At 41.5% G+C, this 25,008-nt stretch overlaps 1 protein-coding gene across 1 annotated transcript in view; it reads left to right on the top strand.

Annotated features, from left to right (window-relative positions):
* LAMA1 (laminin subunit alpha 1) overlaps positions 1 to 25,008 on the top strand; it is an 89,687-nt gene that overhangs the window by 6,886 nt on the left and 57,793 nt on the right. The window contains exons 2-10 of the mRNA XM_083748297.1: positions 9,049 to 9,219; positions 10,585 to 10,697; positions 12,123 to 12,365; positions 14,627 to 14,806; positions 18,267 to 18,356; positions 20,469 to 20,586; positions 22,299 to 22,477; positions 23,441 to 23,546; positions 24,311 to 24,471. Coding sequence (XP_083604423.1) covers positions 9,049 to 9,219; positions 10,585 to 10,697; positions 12,123 to 12,365; positions 14,627 to 14,806; positions 18,267 to 18,356; positions 20,469 to 20,586; positions 22,299 to 22,477; positions 23,441 to 23,546; positions 24,311 to 24,471 — 1,361 coding nt within the window. The remainder of the gene's footprint in view (positions 1 to 9,048; positions 9,220 to 10,584; positions 10,698 to 12,122; positions 12,366 to 14,626; positions 14,807 to 18,266; positions 18,357 to 20,468; positions 20,587 to 22,298; positions 22,478 to 23,440; positions 23,547 to 24,310; positions 24,472 to 25,008) is intronic.

The raw sequence follows: 25,008 nt of genomic DNA, 5'->3' as shown, positions 1-25,008 counted from the left end.
CCAGATAATTGAAACCTGTCAAAGTTCAAAGGAGGTTTGCTGTGACTGCAGATATACTGATTGGTGATTTCAAGGAGGCCCTTTGAAGCCTCTTCTTGGTGCTTTAAGAAGGCACCAATCAGCTATGCAGAGGGGGAAATGTTCCTATAAATTGAGCATTTCCCCCTCTGCATTGCTGATTGAAGGACTTTTTTAAGCACCAAGAATCAGCTTATCGCCAGTGCTTGCAGAGAGTCCTGCAGTCTGCTTATAATGAGAAGCTACTACATGTGTGAGCCTTGGTGAGCCCTGGGCTTGTGCATTTCTGCTTTCCTTAGGGAACAAACCAGCTGTGTAAACCATGGTTTGATCCTTGCTTGTCGGAAATAAGGACCCGGAGGTGGCTTGTCAGATCAGGATACAGAGGCGGGTTTAGGGCAGCATGACCGGTTCTGCCACACAGGGCACTGAGCCTGGGGGCATCGCAGGGCAACATAACTATGATCTAGTGAACTGAGCAAAACGGAAGGTGAGAGGCGAGGGAGGGATCCAATTTTTGCCCTTGCGCAAGGCACTGTTGAAATTTTAAATACCAAAGTCCACTACTGCAGGACCCATTAGTGGATTGTGGCCTGATCCAGATTGCAGCAAAAGCACTACCACTATGCAAATATATAGTAAAATATTAAGAAATGGGTCCCACAATGCACAGTGTGGTTAATAGTGGGTCCTGCATATGAAAAGGTTGAAGATGGCTGGCTTAAACTGATCAGAGTAGCCACGAGTTAAGCTAAAATCTTCAGTCTCCACTTGTGCGTGAATGTGGAGGAGAAAGGAGGGGAAATACAGAAAAGCCTGAAGCTTTTTCCAGATGGTGTATGAATAAGGAAACCATGGTTTCCCATCATGCCTTAAACTGACCCTGGGTATTTATAGCACTTTCCCTAACCTTTTCAGTAACCTTGCTGAAAGGTGATTATCAGTCTTACTGCATTGATGTATATCAAGCACACTGAGCAGTTTAGAAAAGCAATTTCTAAGAACTGGTATTATTAGTTTGCAGGTCTATTACATGGCCCAAGGTAAACTTAAATATTCTCACATATATATTTTAAGCATATATATTTTCACACAAGTAACCTGTATGGATAAGAGACAAGGGGATCTCAGAACAAAGGGATAGAACTGGAAGGAACATATTTCATTATAATTTAATACTGACCAAGAGGTATCATGGGTATACATATGGAATAGAAGGGTGTGGGGGTGGGTGGGAAGAGGAAATGTGGTTGTTAAAACACTTGCTAGGAGTAATGTAGGAAAAAAAGGTTGAAGGTGAAATACCGTAACTTTAATGGCTCAACCAATTGCTATGCAACTTACGGCATGGTTGGAAAAACTGCAGATCTTCCTAAACAAAAAAGAGAGAGGCATAAAATTAAATTTATGGACACCATCTGGGCTGTTCAGTGCCTTTCATAGACATTTGAGTTGGAGTTTTACATTTAAACAGTGTGACCCCCTTGCCATGTGCATAACAATGTGTTCCAAATCCTACTGGTGTCTTTGATATTTTTGGTAGTTAAACTAGTTATAATCTCACAGCCTTTGGACATGATATGACAAGCTATTGGGCTAAGTTAGCCATATTTTTGTCTGTGAGCCACTGAGAGACATGTAAGAGTGCAAACTTGCTTTGTTTATGTGAAACAAACTTTTTGTTTGTTTCTGTTGGCTCCTTAATACGATGTTAAATGTTGCTTGACTTGAGCCTGGTGTGGACCACTTGTCTTAATTCTGTAAGCTAGTTCAGGATCCTCTTCTAGCTTTCTACTACTGTTTACCATGGTGTCATCATAGAATTACAGAGATGGAAGGGACCACAAGGGTCATTTAGTCAAACCCCCTGCAATGCAGGAATCTTTGGCCCAACATGGGGCTAGAACCCAACATGGCTTGGAAAGTGAACCAGAGTTATTTTCAGCCTAAGGTAAAGAAAAATAGGTATTTGCTTTGCTTGTACAGTGCAAAGGTATGTGTGATACAGAAGAATAGTGTGAATGCTGTCCTAAGCAGGCTAAAGATTAATGTAAAATCTCCTTGCCATCAACAAATAATGTACATTTGTCCATGTCCACCAGGATATTAGTTACTAGGTTTCCATTTACAGGTTTTAAATTGGGGGGGGGGGGCTTATCCTAAAAAAGAAGCCAAAGCCTCAACACCGTTGCTTTTGTTTTATAGAAGGGCTCCACAGCTGTTGTCCTTGATGCACTCCATGCTGATATCTTCCAGAGAGAACAAAGAAGTGTAGTATATAAACTAGAAAAAGTGCTACAATATGAGATCACTTCATCATCCTTTGATATACAGAAGTACTCACTTTATTTTTGGAGATGTGCAAATCAAATTGTGAGAACTCTTCCACTATGAGTTACCTTATAGCCAAAATGATATTGTTGTATTAACATTGAGAATCTTCACTTTGTATATCAAAGAATAATTAAGAGCCTTCAGTTTTTTCATCCTTTCCATCTAGGTTCCTTATTCTTTAAAAAACAAGGTCCAGAGGAATTGGATACAACCCATGGTCACTTACTGTTTTGTAAGTTTCAAAAACAGGTTTGATTGAGAAAACACCTTTTGAAATAATAACCCTTTCCCCGCCTCAGCACTGTATCTCTCCCCCCCCCGCCCCCATAAACTCTGAAATATTTCACGAGACTTATCTTGGGAGATAAGGCTGTGTTCATCACTGTTTTATCTCCATACATATGCTGGGGGTTTTCTTTACTTTATGGTCCGCAGTCTGTGGTGATTGCTAAACTGACAGGAAAGTTCTCTGTGGGGTTTCTGTGGCCAGTAACTTGAAAGGGTCTAGACTGGGAGCTTTAGTGATATCACCTTAAACTCAGAAATGCTTGAGCAGCGGCAGATTGTTTTATTGCTTCCTCTTGGGAATTAGCTGTTTCAGAATGTTGACCAAAAGGATTGCATAATGCTTTGCAAATTGGATGGTGCCTCCTCTATGTCCATATTGCACACGGAGCAAGATTAATTTCGTTGCCTCCCTTTGATCCTAATATATCCAAAATCATCTGTTATTCATACTGTATCTATTTATTTCTTATCATGCTGAGAATTCCACTGTTATTTCTTAGTATCATGTTGAGAAGGAGGATTCATCACATTTTATTGGAACCACATGTAAAAACTGTACCGTAGCAGTTTAATCCAATAAAACAGAGCACTTTATAGCACACTAAGGATTCGAAGCACTTCACATAAATTATATCCATAATCAGCCACATTTATGTGGGACTTCTATAAACACGCACCTCACCATTCAGAGCTTCAGTCATCATTTTTACTTAAATGGAATTACGTTACTGGTGTTACTGCCTTCTGCTGAACTCCTTTTAAAACATTAGGAATGAATAATTGTTCAGTTTTTAATGTGTGAATATTCTGAATTAACTGTGCAATCTTAAATATGTATACTTGGAAGTAAATCCCATTTAGTTCAATGGAACCTAGGAAAGTGTGAATAGAATTACAACCAGGCAGAGAAATCCTAATTATGGGCCAGGAAGGATTGGAGAGATGGAGCCATGGCTCTGGGGGTGGTCCGCTCTCTTCGCACTCCCGTTCCTCCACCAGTGAGTATCACTGAGTAGTAACTAATGCTGTAGTTAAACCAGCAGTGTTGTAATTCAAGAACTAATCTCAGATAACCCAAAATAAGCAGGGAAAACTAAAGGAAAACGTATCAACAGCTTACCTGATGTACAGCAAGACATTTCAAGATGTGAGGTGGCAGATGGAAGAATCCACAGTGCAGATAATAGGGAAGGGATCTGCCCTCACAGGAGCAAGCATGACAAAAACTTGGTACATCAGACTACAAACTACCCTGAAGCCCAGTTGATTAGATGAGAAAGATATCGTAGGACTGCAGTTACAAAAGAACAAGAACCAGCTAGAAATCACCTTTTTCTGAGTCAGCATTTTAAAATGTAATTCAGATGCTGTGGGACAGGAAGCTTTGGATACAATTCTTGTAATTGTTATGAGGCTCTAGTGAGACAGTAGTTAAGGATGCTGGCTGATAACTATAGTGCATAATAATGTTGTTAAAAAGTGAATGTTGAGGTGTCATCTTTGGGAAATTATTTTATTAATTTTAATGAAAATTATAGGTGTTCAGTTATTTTACTAAATGCTACTCACCAGAGGTTTGTGTATGCTTCAGTATGCCCATGGATTTTGTAGGCATGTGGAAGTCCATGTTAATTTCAGTAGCAGGAGATTTTATAACTACTGTATACCTTACCATTCAGTCCAAAATGATCTTCAAGGAGGATTTACAACAGAATAGTAAAAGCAATCATGAAACCATGTTGGATCCTTGAATGAAAAGGAGTTTGTACACACATTGGCTTCTCCTGTGGGAATGCTGGTGAGGTGGATAATGCATGTATTAAAAGTTCTCCAGGTCACTGTACTGGGCAAAATCATGAGGTATGACAGGCTGCAACTCATCTTTTGTTATTTCCTCTGAGTCGAGCGTAAACAGTTACTTTTCTCTTTATGATACCTACTTTCTCTGTCCTTCATCCTTATTCCTAATCTTAATAAACCTTATTAATTTGGAATCTAGAGTTTGACTGTATACATTTGGACAAGCCAAGGATTTCCCCACTGCATGCCAGATAAGTATTTCATGCTAAACACTTTGATCAAAGAGAGGAAAAGGAAAATGGGCTGGACTCACACATTGGTGACTGAGAAATTTGGACAATAGTTGCCCCCTTCCAGATAGAAACCAACAGATATTGACGTTCCCATCAGATATATGAAAGAAAGAAGGATGTTGTCAGAAAGAAAGAAAGAAAGAACTGTAACAGGCTGGTTTTTCCCCCTGCAGGAAATCTGGGTGCACTTTCCATTGACTGATTCAGCCATCCCAAAACAAGGCATATAGCCCCATCCATTGAATGCTTGGTTTTCAAACATCACCATAGTCATGTAGGGTGGGGCAAAGTCCCAAGGAAGATCTTTGTTGTAGTTTTACTCATGGCTGTAGCTAGGGGGTGGTGAGGATGGGGCGAGGGGTGGGTGTGCAAAATCAGCTAAAATATGTCCATAAATATGTCTATAAATAAGAGCTAATTTGCCCTTGTCTAGGGGGTGCAATCTGAATGGTTCTGCCAGGGGTACAAGATCACCAAGCTACGGCTCTGGTTCTACTACCAAATATTCTGCTCTGGGTCTCATAATTTTCAACATTCAATTTTAATGACAAAATAAGTGTCACTGATTCAAAAGCAAGTAGGCAACTCTATGGAAATATTTCTATGTGGGAAAATATAGTCTGTGCTAAAAGTGATTTAAGAAAAGACAGGAGCCACTAAAGATAAAAAAAAAGTTTAGACTCTTGGAGCATGTGGGAAAAGGGTATTGTTGAAAAAGCAATAACTAATTTTATGGTCTAGCAAGTTTGCTGTTTTTTGGCAAACTGCCCATCTGTCTCCTTTACTTTAGGTTGTAAGCTGTGAATCTACATTCTCTGAAAATCAATACTTGAACACAGGAGAATTTCCATCTCAGATGCATAATAACCCATTGCCTTTTGCCCCTATGTAATGTGGCATATAGAACACACCCAAGAGTGACATATAGAGTTGGTGACATATAGAACACACCCAATTTTTTATTGTTCGCCTTCACCCTAATATTTATCTGCAACTGGTTGCTGGTTTTTTGTTTTTGTTTTAATAATTACCCCTTTCAAAGAAGACTTTATTTTGTCAATTTTCTTAGTGCTACGTTCTGGGAGCAAAAGCAACAACAAAAACTGTTTTATATATGCTGTTTGTAACAACCAAAATCTATAACTTAATCCAAAACATAACGTCCGAATTTAGTGCAAAATGAATTTAGATAGTCATGGTTTATTCAAGGTTGTATTTAAGATGATATTTCCTTAGAGAAGGTTGAAAGATGTCTAATATGGTGATTATGGAGCAACTCAATTTGACATTATGGAGCAACTCAATTTGACATTGATACCAGAAAAGATCCTAGAACAGATAATTACACAGTCAGTCTGTGAGCACTTAGAAAAAGGATGTTTTGATTACTAAGACCCAGTATGGGTTTCTCAAAAACAAGTCGTGCCAGACAAATCTCATTTCTTTCTTTCTTTTTAATACGAGTTAAAAGCTTGGTGGATCAGGGGATTGCTGTGGGCACATTTCACTAAGGCTTTTGACCAAGTCCTCCATTATATTCTTGCAGAGAATCTGGTAAAATGTGGTCTGGATGAAGTAACCGTTAGCTGGATTTGTAACTCAGTAATGGTTCCTCATCATCCTGGGGGGAAGTGACAAGTGGGGTGCTACAGGGTTTTGTCCTAGGCCCGTTGTTCAACACCTTTATAAACTACTTGGATGAAAGAATTGAGGGGATGCTCATCAAATTTGCTAGTAACACCAAACTGGGAGGGATAGCTAATGCTGCAGAAGATAGAATCGTGATTTAAGATATCTTGAACAGATTGGAGAACTGAGCAAAAAACCTAACAAAATGAATTTGTCCAGGGGTGTGATTCCAGGGGTCTTCCTAACTTTATGTGATTTTGCCTTGACATGTGGACCCACAGAACATAACCCCCATGTAAACTGTGGGCCTACTGTCCATAGGAGCTGGAGGCTGGACCCTTTACTGGTTTGCAGTAATGTCCTGATCTAAGCAGCTGCTTCCACATGCTTCCTCCAACTCCAGCATAGCCTCAAATATGGTTAGATGAGCACTTTGCTGGTGACTGAAGTTTGTGTCTTGTTCACTGTCTTCTCCATTCTTGTAGTCCTGGGGGAGTAGTGTAGTAGTGGTGACTGAGACTAGCTAGGGACCTGGCAGCTGCCATGAGGACTAACAGTCCTGGAACTAGAGTGCCCAAATCTGCCTCCTCAGAAAGAAATGGTATTTGGTAAGCTGCTGGAGAATCCTGTTGTCTTTGCTCCTCTCCTGAGGAGACCTCAGGTTTGTGGTCTGGGCAGGGCTGAGCCTTAACATGCTTAGACAGAACTGATTGATTATGGCAGACCAGAATAGCATATTTAGCTTCCATGTTTCTTCAATAACTTGCATGGATTTCATTATTCTTCCACTAATTTTAAATTCAGAATATTTGGGCATGGAGAATTGTGTTGAAAATAAGTGTTTTGATATAACATTGAGAGTTCTCCAGAATGGATTTTTCATATCTTCTTAAAAATTCTCACATCTCTATCCAAGTCGCCTACCACTTCTTTTAAAAAGAATTCATATTACCAAAATTTCAATTCATTCATTCTATTTTAGTTTGGCATTTACTTAAGCCTCCTTGACCCTAAACAAGTGAAGTGCAAGCTGACTGTACTTAAAGCAAATAAGTGAGATTTCTTTTTCACATACTGTATTTAGGATTGGTTGTTACTGTGCCAGGTATGACTTATATTCAAGGTCAAATGGTCTTAAACATCTGCATGTTTCCTAGTATCAGGTAGCATCCCCCCCCCCCCCGTGGGAACTTCTTTCTTTTTTGGACAAAATGGTACAGCTGAGTAATCAAAGGAATACAAATCAAAGACAACTTCACATCATTGTGTGAAAGGATAGGGAAAGGTTTAAAAACAAAACAAAAACCTACACAGCTTCCTTGTTTAGTTTAGCACTTGGTCGTCTATCTTGCTCTCTTGTTTTCTCTGAGTCTTGATTGGTATTTTTAAAAATCTTGTTAGGCCTCTTTCAGCAAAGATGAAGGGGCAGGAAATGGCCATGGATAGGGTTTAAAAGCCAATTAATACGTTTGCAATTTCTCTTATTCAAGTATACACCTCGTAGTTGCAAGTTGTTTACATTGGGCCACCAATCTAAACTATTTAATTGAGGGGACACATTTTGCTTAGGCTGAGGTCACAGAAAGACTATGGCAACAGTATCTTGTTCAAAACTCAAAGCAAGCAAGCCCTCTTCAGATATCCCAGGGGCACTCTTGCCTTTAAAGCTGGGGCAAAGCACTGTGGTGGCAGGTTCCAGCCTTATTGTACCATTTGTTTACATGTCTGAACCATACTTATCTGTGTACAAACCTAGAAGGCAAAGAAAGTAGTGCATATGTAGATGCAATGTAGCATGTACAGTGAATGGGACGTGCTGTGCTCCCCCGGCCTGCATGTATTCACATATGTGTATGTGGTACATGGCTTGTGTGAGCCTTGTGTGTGTGTTGCATGGCACATAGTCACCACTCCTTTGGCCTCTCTTGGCAGATAGTCATTCCTTTTTCTATGGAGTACTTAACTGATGCTAAAGGCGCAGTCCTAACCCTAACCCTAGATCATCTGGGATGAGTGAGCGAGGATGTGGCAGGACTCTAGCTCAGCCTACAGGTTCTCAGCACAGCCAGACTTCGTCTCCTTGAGTCCTCAACCCCAGGTCAGCCAGAGACATGATGGGAGCATAACTCACTAATCCTGGCTCATTGAGCTAATCCATCTGAGCCAAGACTTCTGGAATTTACACTAGTGTAAGCCCTGAAAAATGGGTGTTCCAGGGGAGCAGAGGGATGGGACCGGATAGGGAGATTTATGCTTGATCCTAACAGTTCATCTCAGACGTGTGACCTGCAAATCCAGTGGAACATACACAGGCAAAAAGGGTGGTGTAAATCAAACTCTATTTCTAGTTTTCCATCTGCCCTACTTCCGCTGCCTCATCTGGCAGTAACCCCACTCCTGAACAAAGTTTGAAACTGGCATACTGTACTTAACACCGATTTAGTTTAAGATGGCACAGATTACACTGGCTTCTCATATTTAGGATTACTTCCTAATTGAGTTAATGTAGGACATGTTGCTTTAAGTCTAAGCACATTTAAGAAATCAACCCAGTGGTAACAGAAATCTGAAAAATGGGGAGCCCTCTCTGGTATCATCAAATGGCTTCTAAAGGCACGAGTAAAATAAAAGTGTAATGAGAAAAGAACCATTATAATTATTAAATGACCTTCCTTTTACTCTTTAGGTTTATTTCCTGCCATTTTAAACCTTGCTAGCAATGCTCATATCAGCACCAATGCTACTTGCGGTGAAAAGGGCCCTGAGATGTTTTGTAAACTTGTGGAGCATGTTCCAGGTCGGCCCCTACGCAATGCGCAGTGTCGGATCTGTGACCACAATAGTGCAAATTCCAAAGGCAAGTTCACTACTTTATACTTTTTTCTGGCTGTTCCAAGAGACACTGACTATGGTATTCAGCTGGCTCAAGAATGCAACTGGCTTAGCCACGTGAACACTGCAATCCAAAGTAATCCCAGTGGAATCAGTGGGGAGTGAAACAAAATTCTGTTTTTTAAAATTTCATTGTGTTATTTTTGTCTGGAATACATTTATGTTCTGTGTGAAAGTTTTATTCTATCTGAATTTATGTTGTGCTTGTCCATATTACTCTCCCCCACCCCCAAAACATAAGACACAGAACAAAGGCACATCTGGGCCAGCATACTTGTCTCAGAGTGGCCAGCTAGATGTCTATGGGGAGTCTTAAAATAGGAGATGACTATAACAGCACTCAGGGGTGGCGCTGTGGGTGAAACCTCAGTGCCTAGGACTTGCCGATCGTATGGTCGGCGGTTCGAATCCCCGCGGCGGGGTGAGCTCCTGTCTTTCGGTCCCAGCTCCTGCCCACCTAGCAGTTCGAAAGCACCCCTAAGTGCAAGTAGATAAATAGGTGACCCGGAAGTGTCTCCGGACAGCGCTGGCCCCCGGCCTCTTAAGTGAGATGGGCACACAACCCTAGAGCTGGACACGACTGGCCTGTACGGGCAGGGGTACCTTTACCTTTATAACAGCACACTCTCCTCTTGTGCCCCCCCAGAAGCTGATACTCAGAGGCATATAGCCTCCAATATTGGAGGTAGTATTTATTGTACAAATTAAGGTTGGCAGCTCAAATCCCCGCGACAGGATGAGCTCCCGTTCCTCAGTCCCAGCTCCTGCCAACCTAGCAGTTGGAAAGCACGTCAAAGTGCAAGTAGATAAATAGGTACTGCTCTGGTGGGAAGGTAAATGGTGTTTCCATGTGCTGCTCTGGTTTTGCCAGAAGTGGCTTACTCATGCTGGCCACATGACCCGGAAAAACTGTCTGCAGACAAACATCGGCTCCCTTGGCCAGTAAAGTGAGATGAGCGCCGCAACCCCAGAGTCGTTTGCGACTGGACTTAACTGTCAGGAGTCCTTTACCTTTATTTAGTTATTTATTTGTACAAATTCATATACCACTTATTCTTGTGTACACACACACACACACACACACACACACACACACTTATCATAAACATACCAGTGGTGGGCAACAAATGAAATAAAATAAGAACACCAGAAACCCACTTTCAAAGATCTGACTCAGATATCAGGGAAAACTGGCTCATAGCCACCATGGGCTCATAGTATATGACCTGTGTTCTTTACTAGTAAGATCGTAATCATGATAACCAAAAACAGCAAAAGTGGAGGGGGGAAGAGGGGAAACGTGATCTTAATTTATTTTTGCTTTTTTTAGAACAACACCCTATCTCAAATGCTATAGATGGTACTAATAACTGGTGGCAAAGTCCTAGCATTCAGAACGGAAGAGAATACCATTGGATAACCATAACTCTGGATTTAAGACAGGCAAGTAAAAATTGTATAAAAGTATGTAGCTTTGTTGTGTTGCATGATCAAAGAATTCCTACTTATCTTTGGGTTATAGAAAGTACAGTGGAGAGAGGTTAAGGGAGGGGTCTCCTTGGTAGACTGGGAGTTTGGGTTTTTGGTTTTTTAAAAAAACTCCAAAATGGTTGTCTGTCTTTCTTACACTTCCTAATGCATTACTTAATGAAGGATACTCAGGCACAGAACTTAAAAGCACGGACTATGCCTGGAAAGAGTGGAGGAAAGGTGTTGGTAAGTCCTTATTGCTGCACCAGAACAAGGGGTGGGTCTTGTGGATCTCACTGTGACCGTATAAGTGCATTTGACTGCATTTGACTGTTAGACTTACTGCACATTTCACATAAGCACATAGGGTGTACTGGTGTATGCACTGGAATTTCCCTTCCTCCCTTCCCCACACCCCATCTGATCTGTAGGATACCCACCCCGCTGGAGTAAATTTTGGGGGTGCATGGGGACAGCAGGGGAGAGGAGAGGAATGATAAGTCCTGTTTGCAGAAGCGGAAGTCTGATGTACAGGTAGGATGCCACAATGGGGGTATCACTCTAAATGAGTACTTGGATGATTCCTTATTTATTACAGTGACTTCTGCTGGAAAAACAATAATTATGATAATACTCACAATTTGTATTCTAACAGGACCTATAGTTGTCCTAAATCCATATGAATCACTTCTTTGATAAGGGCAGGTTGCAGCTGGAAATGAGTTCCAGCACCTACAGAGTATTTGTGCGGATCTCATTAGGTCTTGTGGTTGAAGTTTGGTTCAGAACTGGTTTTTCTAGTAATTACATGAAGCTCTTTCTCCTACAGTGCTTGGAGGAAATTTTTGTGATTTGAGGGATGAAGCTGAATGTTGCTTATGCCCTTAGTGCATTTTTTAAAAATCTAAATCTTCATAATATTTTGGGTCATCAGGATTCTTTTTTTCTATACATTCAGCCTGAAGGAAACATTTTGGCATGCTTTCCTGAGGCCAATAGAAACTAACAGCGGATTCTCGAGGGACTGTTTATTGTGCAACTTTCTGTATAATGTTATGTATAACAAGATGCTTTGCATGTACATGTCCTGTTTTAATGCTTGTCCATGACATGCCTTGTCCTAATGTACGAACTTCTGAAATTATAGAAATTTGAACTTTGTGAACTCTTGTGTAAAGGCCAAATAGGAAATAGCATTTGAAGTTGGGGTTGTATTTATTTAATTTAAGTGTAGGCTATGGAAATTGAGCTAAAAGCAATTTCCATTGCAAACAAGAGCATTAAAAAATAATTATAGATGTTAGATAGTTGAAACCTGGGTTTTGAGCTACTCTGAAAAACTATATTTTCATAGGTTAGTACTAAGTCTTGCATTTCCCGCCCTTACATTTCTTGCAGGTCTTTCAAGTTGCCTATGTGATCATCAAAGCTGCTAATGCTCCCCGACCTGGAAACTGGATTTTGGAACGTTCTCTGGATGGGATTGATTTCAAGCCATGGCAGTACTATGCAGTTAGTGATACTGAGTGCCTAGTAAGATACAACATAACACCAAGGCTTGGGCCTCCTACATATAAGAGAGATGATGAAGTTATCTGCACTTCTTATTATTCTAAGCTAGTCCCACTTGAACATGGAGAGGTAGGTTTTCTTTTTGTTTGTTCAGATGCCTCTTATTCTTGGACATGGGGGTAGTAAAACAACTCTGCTCTTACGCATAGTTTTATAGGCTTCTTCAGATTCTGGTCTTCTCTCTCCTCCATCAAGATTTATTTGGCATTATTAGCAGCTGCAGCAGATTTTGTTTCTGAAGATCAGAATCTTCCCAATTTTTTTAAAAAAATACTTTTTACTTATTGTGGGAAAGCTTGCTTACATTTGAGGAGGCTCATTGTTGATCTCACTCCAGGGAGAGAGGTGAAGCAGCTTCTGAACAGGAAGCCCACTCTTATCTTTGATGCTGCAGTTTATATTTATAAAAACTTTGCACCTCTTAACACATCTACAGTGGTGAATTGTTGAGAGTTCCTGTTATCTTGTGTAAACTTGGGCTCTGGGTTTTTTTCTAATGCTTTTCTTAAGGATCACCTGATACTCGATCATAAAATTAAAAATGCTGTCTAAATTGCTCTGTGTAGCTTGAGCTCTGAAGGAGGACTTGGCATTGTTTCAAAGAGAGAGCCTAATTAAAAGAGCTATGCATTGTGCAGGTCAACAGTTGATTGTTCTTTATTTAAAGCAAGCTCTGTTCATAGTGGTTCTGTACTATAGATCAGAGAGCTAGGCCAGCGACATCAGGAAATGAGGCTCTAAAATCTGTGACTAGTTCACTGTGAATGTCTGTCTTTATGCGTTGACCTTATAAAAATAGCCACTAAGAGAACAATTCCAAATTCTTTCTTAGACTGAAAGCTGTCAGAGTTCTGAATGTGTTTCGGACTAAAATGCTATCGATGTTATCTTTTTTATATGTTACTTTAACACTTTAGGCTAAATGTGCATATACAGTCATACCTCATGTTATGGACGCTTCAGGTTACATGTTTTCGGGTTGCAGACCACGGGAAACCTGGAAGTACCGGAACAGGTTACTTCTGGGTTTCGTACAAGCGCAGAAGCGCTAAATTGTGCTTCACGCATGCACAGAAGCGCCAAATCGCACCTGCGCACAAGCGGCGCTTCAGGAGGCGAATGCTGCAGGTTGTGGATGTGCCTCTGTCACGAATTACGTCCATAAACCAAGGTTCCACTGTAGAAGCAAGTATGTCATGTGATTTTTAATGGGATGTGTAAAACAACATTCGTAGCAGAAGCATAATCTGAAATTAATTTGGGTACTTTAGTTCAGATTCCAGGATGTTTTAGCTTAGCCCTTGTCTCCTTCTCTGAAGGGGGTGAAATCTGTTGATTGAAGCCTAAGCGTGTATTCAACTAAGGTTTGTTCAGAATAGATCTGTGGATATTAACTAATGATTAAGTTAAGTCAGTTAATTTTTGTCGGTGTCCTCTGAGTAAAACTTTGTTGAAAATCACCCTAAGATTGCTGAGTATTTTAGATTGTCTGAAGCCAATTCTAAATAGACTTACTAAAGAGTAAATTGCATTGATTTCAGTAGTAAATTACAAGTCAACATGTTTTGAGTTCTTAGAACATTTCACAGGAGATGCTAACCAATTTTCTGAAGGGTTATAGCCTAAGTACAAAACAGTCACAAAATATATTTTTATTGTATAGTAAAAATAAAATAGAAACAAGTTTAATTCAAATATAACCTGAGGTGACTGCATTAGATTCCAAAGATCTGTGGTGACCAAGGGCTGCCCCACTATGTTGTGCTTGAGAATACATTGAAGACTGTAGGGCAGTTTTTGTTCTTTCTGTGTATCTTTTTATTCCCTAGATTTTCTTCCTCTAGCTCATCTAGTTGGGTATATAATGTATTGCACGGGAATCAAAACTAGCATTGAAGCCTTGGTATGAAAGTTCATAAAATGCTGAGGGCAAGTACATTCCTGCTTCCCCAGTGAGTGTTTCATTCTGCATCCCTATGCCAGTGTTTTAGCTACAGGCCTGCTTTCCTTTGCCCTCGTCCTGCAGAAGCCCATTAAAAAATGCGCTCTCAGCATTTAATCTGCAGACTGGAAAGCGATTTCTGTGAGATGTGAGTTATAAAGTAATTCATTCAACACCCTTAATGAGGACAGCAGTGAGCAGGAACAGCACAACAGTGTATTGAGCCTGGTAACTACTTTACAGACATGCCCAGCTTGTATTGTGGTGTTGTGGCGGAAGGAACAGTGGGATGGGTGCGGAGGCTGATTTTAAACTTTCACCCAGAAGGTATTTTGAAACATTGACGTGTTATTTACAGGCTTATACAGAAACCATTATTTCTTTTTAGATCCATACATCGTTGATCAATGGTAGACCTAGTGCTGATGACCCTTCACCGACATTATTGGAGTTTACTTCTGCACGGTACATCCGGCTTCGATTACAGCGTATAAGAAACCTTAATGCGGACCTCATGACCCTTAGCCACCATGATCCTAAAGATGTTGATCCTATTGTTACCAGAAGGGTAAGGGTAGATGCTTTTTTCTGGGTTTTAACCAACCATGTGAATTGGATATGTGTTATATCTGGGTGATTCTCAACATCTTGTTCTACTCAAAGTAGACCCATTGAAACTGGTAAATGTACTTAAGTGGGTCTGTTCCAAATATGTCTTGATGAAAGATTGAAACCCATTGTGGGACTGAAGTCACATGCTAATTTTATAAAGCAGCATTCTCTCATAGGCACTATGCCGTTTGAATGCATTCCAACGTGCTGCAGGTTCAGATGAAGCGCCTCGTGTGTTAAAAGCATGTAGGCTAGTCACATGCACCCTCCACATTTGCCCGCTATTTGTCCACTAGCAGTAAGAAGATGCCCAACGAGTGTAAAATTTGTCCATGCGACGGGCATTTCTGGGGCATGAACCTGGTTTATTATACAGGGTGAGTCCTTTAAAAGAGGCCCCGTGGATACAGAGTACACATGTTCCACAGGGCCTCTTTTAAAAGACTCACCCTGTACTAGTTAATCAGAGTTAAAGCAGAGTTCCCCATTTCATATGTAACAGGGAATTACATTAAAACAAATCAGGCTCTCCACATTGAAAGGAGGAGGAATGTGCAGCCTCAGTGATCATTTCTGGCTTCATGATCCATGGCTTGTGAAGCTGGAGATGTATGTCCAAAGTACTTAGTACTTAGAGATGTGTACTTAGAGATGTGAAGGCTGGGAGAGGGAACCCAGAAACATTGGGGATGGTGAGGAGTGGAAACACGCAGCCCCCCATTCTTACAGTTCTTTTCCTAATTGGTTCCTAAAAACTGAAAAACCAAACACAACACAATTCCCCCCCCCCCCATCACAACTCCAAGAATACCCTTCTTGTTTAATACCTTTATATGGTACTTGTCTAAAGAAAGATTGCATGATACAGTTCAAACAATACCTAGTTGTAGATATTATTATTAGCACATGAGAACTATTGTTATTTGACGCTATAACCAATGTAATGTATAAGTTCAACACAAGCTTGACAGATGACATAAATCTACATTTGAACGCATGGTTTGCCTCATCAAGGGAATCAAGGCATGTCAGTGCTACATTTGCTAAGCAATTCTCCCTAATTATTAGTTTAACTTAGCTCTTCTGAAAATAGCTAAAATGAATGTTGTCTATTCTCAGAAAAAGCCTCTGGACCAAATTGATCTCATTAGCATTCTCACAGATGAGTGAGTTTTTCAAAAACCTCCTTTGGTTGTTACATCGGTATACCTGAAGCCAAAATTAGTTCTGAGTTGAATGAGTAATTTATGCTTCAAATGATTTGTATTTGTGCAGAGTTTTACTTTACTTGTAGTAGATTATGACATATAGCATAAGAATTGTGGGGCTGAGAGAAAATTAATAAATTCTCAGGATATATTCACGAAGAGTTGAAAAAAAATGTTTAGGACTTCTATAGAAAAGAAGCCAGAGGCGTACCTATTGGGTATAATAGGAAAAGATATGCCACAAGATAAGAAAAGACTATTTTTATATGTGATGGCCACAGCCAGACTAGTACTTGCAAAAAATTGGAAAGGGGAAACCATCCCCACTAAAGAGGATTGGATAATTAAATTATGTGATTTTATAAATTGGCAAAGTTAACAGCAGCCATAAGATACCAAACAAATCAAAAATTAAGAATGGAATGGCAATGCTTTGAGGACTACATGAAAAAACACTGTTGATATGCATAGACTAAGTACAGTGGTGCCTCGCAAGACGAAATTAATTTGTTCCGCAAGTTCTTTCGTCTTGCGAGTTTTTCGTCTTACGAAGCACGGTTTCCCATAGGAATGCATTGAAAATCAATCAATGCGTTCCTAAGGAAACCGCCTTCAGTCCAGGTCTGGGGACAGTTTGTCCCCCGACCTCTTCTGAAGGCTGGGGGGGGGCGGGACAAGGGCTTTTCTTCCCACCCCCAGCATTTTAAAAAACCCCGGGACAGCAGAGGACTTCTCCGCTGTCCCAGGGTTTTCTAAAATGCTGGCGGGCGGCAGCGCTGCCGCCCACCAGCATTTTAAGATCGCCCCGGACAGCGGACTTCTCCGCTGTCCCGGGGCGATTTTAAAGCCCCCGGGAAGGCAGGCGGGGGGGGAGCAAAGACTTTCACCCCCGCCAGCCTTCAGAAGAGGTGCAGGACCTCTTCTGAAGGCCGGTTGGGGGCGAAGGTCTTTACTCCCCCCCGCCGCCTGCCTTCAAAAGCCGTCCGGGAAAGCAAAGAAAGCTCTGCATTTCTCCGCTCTCCCGGGAAGGCAGGCAGTCAGGGGGGAGCAAAGACTTTTGCCCCCCGCCGGCGTTCAGAAGAGGTCCAGGACCTATTCTGAAGGCCGGTGGGGGGCGAAGGTCTTTCCTCCCCCCCGCCGCCTGCCTTCAAAAGCCGTCCGGGAAAGCGGAGAAAGCGCTGCATTTCTCCGCTCTCCCGAGAAGGCAGGCGGGGGGGAGCAAAGACTTTTGCCCCCCGCCAGCGTTCAGAAGAGGTCCTGGACCTCTTCTGAAGGCCGGTGGGGGGCGAAAGTCTTTGCTCCCCCCCGCCGCCTGCCTTCAAAAGCCGTCCGGGATAGCGGGAAGCGCTTCCCTGCTATCCCGGACTGCTTTTAAAATGCTGGTGGTGGGGAGCAAAGCCTTTCGGCCCCCGCCGGCCTTCCTGGACCTCTTCTGAAGGCCGGAGGGGGGGGGGAAGGCTTTGCTCCCCACCGCCAGCATTTAAAAGAGGTCCCCGGAGATTTCCCTATGGGCTTTCTTCTTGCGAAGCAAGCCCATAGGGAAATTCGTCTTGCGAAGCGCCTCAAAAAACGGAAAACCCTTTCGTCTTGCGGGTTTTCCGTCTTGTGAGGCGTTCGTCTTGTGGGGCACCACTGTATGTAAAGGTGAAATAGATGAAATTAATATTAGGAATATTAGAGATAATATATAAAAGAAGCAATGTTAATAAGAAAATATAAAAAATGTCGAGTATTGGTGGAAGGAAGTCACATGGGGTAATAGTAATTTGCTTTATTTTGTATGTAGGATGAAATGTTATAATGATGTTTGATGTTGTATTTTTTCTTTCTTTTTTCCTTTATTTTTGTTTTTGAATAATAATAATAATAATAATAATAATAATAATAATAATAATAATATTTTTTAAAAAAAGAATTGTAATGTTGGCAAAAAGAGAAAACCTGATCTGTGACTTAGAGTGATGAATGCTATTGTGCTGTTGCTGCTCTTTGTGTGTGTGTGTGTGTGTGTGTGTGTGTGTCAGGGAGAGGGAGAGAAAGAAATACCTGTTCATTTACGTTTCCATGAATAAGTCCTGACTAGTATAAACTTCACCTGAACTGAAAGATTCGTGGTTGTTTTTGTTTTTTTTAAATAGAACTTTGGCACTTCTTGTTTCAAATGCTAAAAGGAAACTGATTTTATAAATCAAACTTTGCTTTATTTAGTACTACTATTCAATAAAGGACATCTCTGTTGGAGGGATGTGCATTTGCTATGGCCATGCTCGAAGCTGTCCTTTGGATCAAGTCACAAAGGTATGCTTGTTTGCTTGTGTCACCCCCTCTGCAAACATGTATTTGTCTCAAGAAAAAGAAATTTCTGAATACCGCTAAAATGTTGCAAAAACAAGTTTTTAATGTTACAGAAATACATCTTAGTTCATTACTTGGTTGCTCATTATTTAGTGAAATTATAAATGCCTGGGTCGTCTGCCCTCACTTCAAGCCCTTTCAGACATACTGGAAAGATGTGTATTACACTGCATAGGCTTTTCAAGTAGTGCAGCCTATGTGGCACAGGTGTTCCACTGACTGCTCGAGGAAGGCTTACAGGTTTATTAGAACTATACTTCCAGTGGATCCTTTTAGGAATGCATAGGAATATAGAAATAAAGAAACTATGTTTCAGGATGTGTACACCTTATCAAAACTCTTGTTATTTTGCAAGTCTTCCTTGCTCATTCTTTCAGCTATTTCCATATGCAGTGGTACCTCAGGTTACAGATGTTTCAGGTTACAGACGCTTCAGGTTACAGACTCCACTAACCCAGAAATAGTACCTCGGGTTAAGAACTTTGCTTCAGGATGAGAATATAAATCGGGCGCGGCGGCAGCTGGAGGCCCCATTAGCTAAAGTGGTACCTCAGGTTAAGAAGAGTTTCAGGTTAAGAACGGACCTCCAGAACGAATTAAGTTCTTAACCTGAGGTACCACTGTACACACTTGAGCACATTCATTCATTCACACACAGCTAACCTTTAATATACAAGTCTGTGTGTGTGTGTGTGCGCGCGCGCGCGCCTATACGATCAGCAGGAGGAATGTTGCAAACACTACAGCTTAATACAGTCTCTACAAACTTGAATAACTTCTCACCCACCAAAACGTCTTAGAGGTTTTTCTCTACCTCCACTTATATACTTCAGTTACTATCATGACTGTGTGCACAGCAGCAGTGTTATCATATTCCATTTCAGCTTCCCTCTAGGGTAGGTATTGGTTTCATCGTTAAACTGCTGTTGCCATCAAGACATTTATCTTAATGCTCCATTGAAACCTACCACATTGTAGCTTAAGCCCATCACATCTAGTTGTTCCCTTTGGGGCAGCAGAGAACAGGTCTCTGTTCTTTGTGACAGCACTTCATGTACTTGAAGAGTTCTTCTTTTTAGCAACTTGCTCATCCGGAAGTAATATTTCTACATTTGCCATATAAAATACTTCCTTCTCCCAGAATTTCAAGTATAGTGGTGTTGTTGCTTTTAACAGTAAATTCTGAAATTGCAGACGTGCACTCCAGCAGGCACACATACTCTGCCTTGTTTTCTTAAATATATTGAAGAAGAGGTGAAGAATAACCCTAAGGTTGTGACACAGGGCATTGATGTCCGTCCCCCTCATGGTTTTCTGTAAGCCAAGCAGTCATTTTATCTCAGGTGATCTCCCACCAAGTAGTCAAAGCCCCAGAATGCCTTCCTGGGAAGCAGGACATATCTGACAAACTGACTCTCATTAACCAGGAAAAGCCAGGAGCTCTTTAAAACCTGGACTTTCATTGGAGCTTTGTCCCTCCCAGGTGGCTGGCATAGCAAATAGGCATTCCTCCCTTTCTCCTAACCTTCCGTCCCATCTAGCAAGAGCAGCAGGGCTGTGGATGCAGTGACGGCTGTGCTGCTTCATTAAGCTCTACTGCTGCTGGTCAAGGGTTTGGATTGCCCCTTAAACAAACAAGTAATAAGGGAAGGGGAGAGTCAGAGGTACGCTCCCTGAACTGCTGACAATGCAGAAATCCATACTTAAATATTGCAGGGCCTTGTGAATGTTTGTCAGTCATCCACCAGCAACTCCCACTGTTCTCTGTCTATTTTAAAATAACTTACCCCTCACTCTGCCCCCTTCACTTCTCTCTCCTTTTACCACTTTTTACACTGTAGTTTCCCTGAGCTACATTGCTTCCTACAGGTTGAATGGGTTTCTGCTACTCTTCCAAGATAAATGTTATACCATGGCAAGAAGGTCCTGTACAAACTTGTAGGCTGCTCTAAATGTTTAAAAGTTAGTTCATGTGTTCTAAGATCTCAGGTAAAGAGGCATTTTTGTTTCAAGGCATTAGGTAATAGAGCTGTGTTATAATTTGCTTTTATTTAGAAGCTTCAGTGCCAGTGTGAGCACAATACTTGCGGTGAGAGCTGTAACGAGTGTTGCCCTGGCTACCACCAGGCCCCGTGGAGACCAGGAACCATTTCTGCTGGCAACAAATGTGAGAGTACGTAGCACTAAAATGATGCTTCTCTATACACTTGCCTTAACATTGGCTAGGTATGTAATCCAGCCACCACTGAAGCCTGTGGAATGGCGAAGTAGGTGAACCTGCCTTAATTTTTTAAAAATATATGGTGTACTTGTGTTTCTAATATTAGCACTACAGGGACTGTTAGATCTGCACCAGGCTTGTGAAGCTAGGAGTTTGCAGATCTGCCATGACTATTTTTGGTTTTAAATTACAAGTTTATTGCACCCCACCACTTTTTAACATTATCATCCATATATGATTGCCAATGGCACTTGCTTTCAAATAGTATGTCTTTGTAAGATCTTAAGTGATCTCTGTGTCCCTTTTTCAGTGACCCCTAATGAGAATATGGTGTCCCCTAATATGCACACACAGCTAGATGCGTGATGGGTTGCCTTGTTTTCTGATGTGACAGCAGTGGTATATATTGGTTTCTCTTCACATATGGGAAACTGTGCCTTTGAACTATGTAAGCTGTTAGTAATGGTTTCATTAGATGCTTGTTTTAATGTGTATGTGTACAATATGAATAGGGCACCTTAGGACTGGAAGCTGAATGTGGGCTTCAGGTCTCTTTATCTGGCCCTCAAGGCTCTTATTTGGACCATGATACCCATCACAGTTGGGACACGGGTGGCGCTGTGGGTAAAACCTCAGTGCCTAGGACTTGCTGATTGCAAGGTCGGCGGTTCGAATCCCCGTGGCGGAGTGCGCTCCTGTCTTTTGGTCCCAGCTCCTGCCCACCTAGCAGTTCGAAAGCACCCTTAAGTGCAAGTAGATAAATAGGTACCACTTTATGGCGGGAAGGTAAACGACATTTCCGTGTGCTGCTCTGGTGCCGGCTTGCCAGAGCAGCTTCGTCACGCTGGCCACGTGACGTGGAAGTGTCTTCGGACAGCGCTGGCTCCCGGCCTCTTAAGCGAGATGAGCATGCAACCCTAGAGTCGGACATGACTGGCCCGTACGGGCAGGGGTACCTTTACCTTTACCCATCACAGTTAGCCACACTCCTCACTTCCTTGTGCTCTGCATCCCCACAAGTGTTACTAGTGGTTTTTTCCCTGGCTGCAAAGCATTCTTGAACTGTGCTTGCATGGCTAGAGGATGAACAGCTGTGACCACAACCACTTCTGCTATGTGGCCCTTAGAAGGTTGCCCATGAATCAATGTGGCCCTCAGGCTGAAAAAGGTTCCTTGCCCTTGCTGTACAGCATTAACTTTAGCAAGTATCACCTGACTATTTACTGTCTTCAGCTTGTGCTGTAGAAATACTCTGAACTACATTTAGTAGTTGCAGGGAATCAGATGCGTCAGTTCTAGTAGTTCATTTTGAAGAACTCTGCAGGACTTCTCGGGCTTTAAAATGTAGAGTTACAAGAAAATTAGTAAACGTGTTTTATTCATGCTTTACTTTTTCAACAATGAGAGAAGTTTAGAAAGCAAGGAGGAAGAAGCCAGAATACTATTAGTAATTATGTACTTTAATAAATGGTGAAAGTTTCAGATCAGTGTGAACTGCATAACACAGTTTTTAAAAAGCCAGTTCTGTATATATTCGCTGCTACATGCACAGTAAGAAGCCATATAGTACAGAAAACGTTCAGGGTTTTTCCCCTACTGTTTATATGTTTAGCTATGCTTTGTTTTTTAAAAAATGGAAAGTGAAATTCTTTCTTTCTTTTTAGGATGCAACTGTCATAACAAAGCAGAAGATTGTTATTACGATCAGAGTGTGGCAGATCAGAAAAGAAGCTTAAACATTCATGGCCAGTTCAAAGGTGGCGGAGTCTGTATAAACTGCACTCAACACACCACTGGAATAAACTGTGACATGTGTACTGACGGTTACTATAGGCCACATAAAGTAAGAGGATTTTATGAACATATGTTCTGTTGCTTTGAACTGTGCTAAAAACAGCACTTATTTCTTTCAGCCCATTTCTGGTTGATTTTTGCAATACCATGTGATTTAAAAAAGCCATAATGAAGGGAAGGTTATTAGCAGAAAAATGGCAGAGTATACTGAGGTTGTATCCCTGCAAGTCCTATAAAATACTTTGTTGTAACTCTTAATATGTTGCTGTAGCTGTTGGTCATATTATATAAACTCATAACAGTTGTCAAGGAGTCATCAGCAGTGGCAAGTGACTGGCAGCAGTGGTCCGCAGGGCATTGCCATTTATCTTACTTCCCATCACCAGCGGCTTACTAGGAGAGAGGCAATGTGGTGGAAAGGTTGGTGCAATGCAAGCATACCAGTGGAGCCAATCCACTGTGCCCACTAGTACATTTGCACCACTGATCTCACTGCTGCTTGGCTGCTCCTTCTCTCCCTTCTGGCAAGCTGAAGTGATGTCAGTGATGGGAAGACATGCACTTGCCCCCTCTCCTCTGGCTGGCTTCCCTCTTGAATCCCTTCAGCTGGTGTGAGCAAATAAGTACAAGCTGTACAGACCCTTTTGGCAACTTCTGTTGCCCTCCACAAATTTTGGACGGCAGCTGCCAATAGCTCCAGGCAGGTTCAGGAAGGCTACCCTAAGGTCTATGACACTTCAAAAACTCCTGGATTGCTTTCCAACAAACATTCCTTTTCCAAAACATCCCACAGCTATGATGGCCAGTTTGAATGCTACTCCATTCATGCCTACAGCATTGTTTTCAGTTTCCTCCCACAAGGACTAAATTAATCACAATAGCCTGTTGAATTGTGTGTCGTACTACTCTGTGTGTTGTCATGCCATATCATCATTATCCTCAGATAGCAATTATTATACACACTCACCAGCATCTTACTATTAACGTGAACAAAAATATTAACTTCTTTTAGGTGTCTCCCTTTGACGATAACCCTTGCTTTCCCTGTGAATGTGATATATTTGGGTCACTTGGTTTTGACTGTGTTAAAGATGATGATCATGCTGACCCACAACATGGTAAGTGACTGGAAAATACATTTTCTCTAAAAACTAGTCCAGCTAATATTTTTTGTAACTGGGAATTGTATGTGAGGAAACACTGGCAATAAGGACCAGTTCAAACATGTTTAGATTTTTGCTTGGATTGTAGTTACATGCATTTAGAATGGGGTTTATTAGCAATTTCAACTGGAGATTTGGCATATCCCATAGGATATGCAAGGAATGATTGGTGATGGAATATTTTTTTTAAAGGGAACCTGTTATGACATGAGACAAGTGTGAGGTAGGATGAAGGTCAGGACTGAGGAAACTAGGCCCAGGAATTCAGGCTTGATGCTACTAACTGCTAAGTGAGGATTTGTGCCTATGCAACTGCTTCTGCTAGTGCAAGGCAAGGCACTCAGTTTTCACCAATTTTCCCTACCAATTACAATGCTCTATGGCATATCCTGTCTTGCACTAGAAGGCCCTGCAAACCTGAGGAAAAGTTCTTTGGGAGCACAGGGTTGGAGAGATTAGGGGGGCTGCCCTGCCTTAAGGAAACACTTCCCGTAGCACAAGCATAAGTGGAACAACCCTTAGTAATTAGGCCAATGGCTCACTTATATTGCAGAAAAAGGTTGCTGAGCTTAAACCTTTCCCAGACTTCTTGCACTTGCTGGTATTGTAGCACACTACATAAGGCTTCTGTCATGGTTCTAATGCTTAGGGAGCAAAAAATGATATGTATCTGCATGTGATAGGTCTTCCTCTTTTTCATCCTTTTCTCCCTTTTCAAGGTGTTCAGCCTGGTCAGTGTCGCTGCAAGGAAGGTTACGCAGGAGAGAAGTGTGATCGCTGTGCCTTCGGCTACAAAGGTTATCCAAGCTGCATGCGTTGCAACTGTAGCCTGGTTGGTAGCATTAATGATGACCCATGCACAGAACCTTGCCTTTGTAAAGTAAGCGTACTACTGATTTTCAGTTTGATTTGTTGTGAACTTTGGAGTGGGATTTGTAAATTAATTTAATAAGGAAAACATTTCTGTTAGTGGTAAAGATCACATCCTGGGTGTAGCAGTTAACTGCGACTTAGGCAAAATTCTCTCTGCAGTGGGGATTTGAGTTATGATTCATGGTATATCTGTCACAAATTTCAGGGAGGCACTACATGTCAAATGGTGTGAGAGAGCTAGTAAATGCAGTTGAGGGTGGAGAAGGGTGGCTAGAATGAACAGCAGACAGTTAAGTCAAGGACAGCAACTTATTTAGCATTGAGGATGGCACTGGAAATGTTTGCGGATCACTTTTACACAACTATCAAAGTGGGAGGTCTTGATGCTTACTTTTCCTCACATTCAATGAGAACTGATGTTCTTTGGGTTAACCCAAAACTTATAAGCCATATGGAACTTCATATTTCCAATCCTAAATTAACATGCTTAATTTTACTTGTATATGTCAAAATAAGAACCTGGTCAGATGAAGGTTAAAGATAA

The sequence above is a fragment of the Podarcis gaigeae genome (genome assembly GCF_964106915.1).
Source record: "Podarcis gaigeae genome assembly, chromosome: 7".
Taxonomy (NCBI): domain Eukaryota; kingdom Metazoa; phylum Chordata; class Lepidosauria; order Squamata; family Lacertidae; genus Podarcis; species Podarcis gaigeae.
This window is presented reverse-complemented; position numbering and strand designations above follow the sequence as displayed.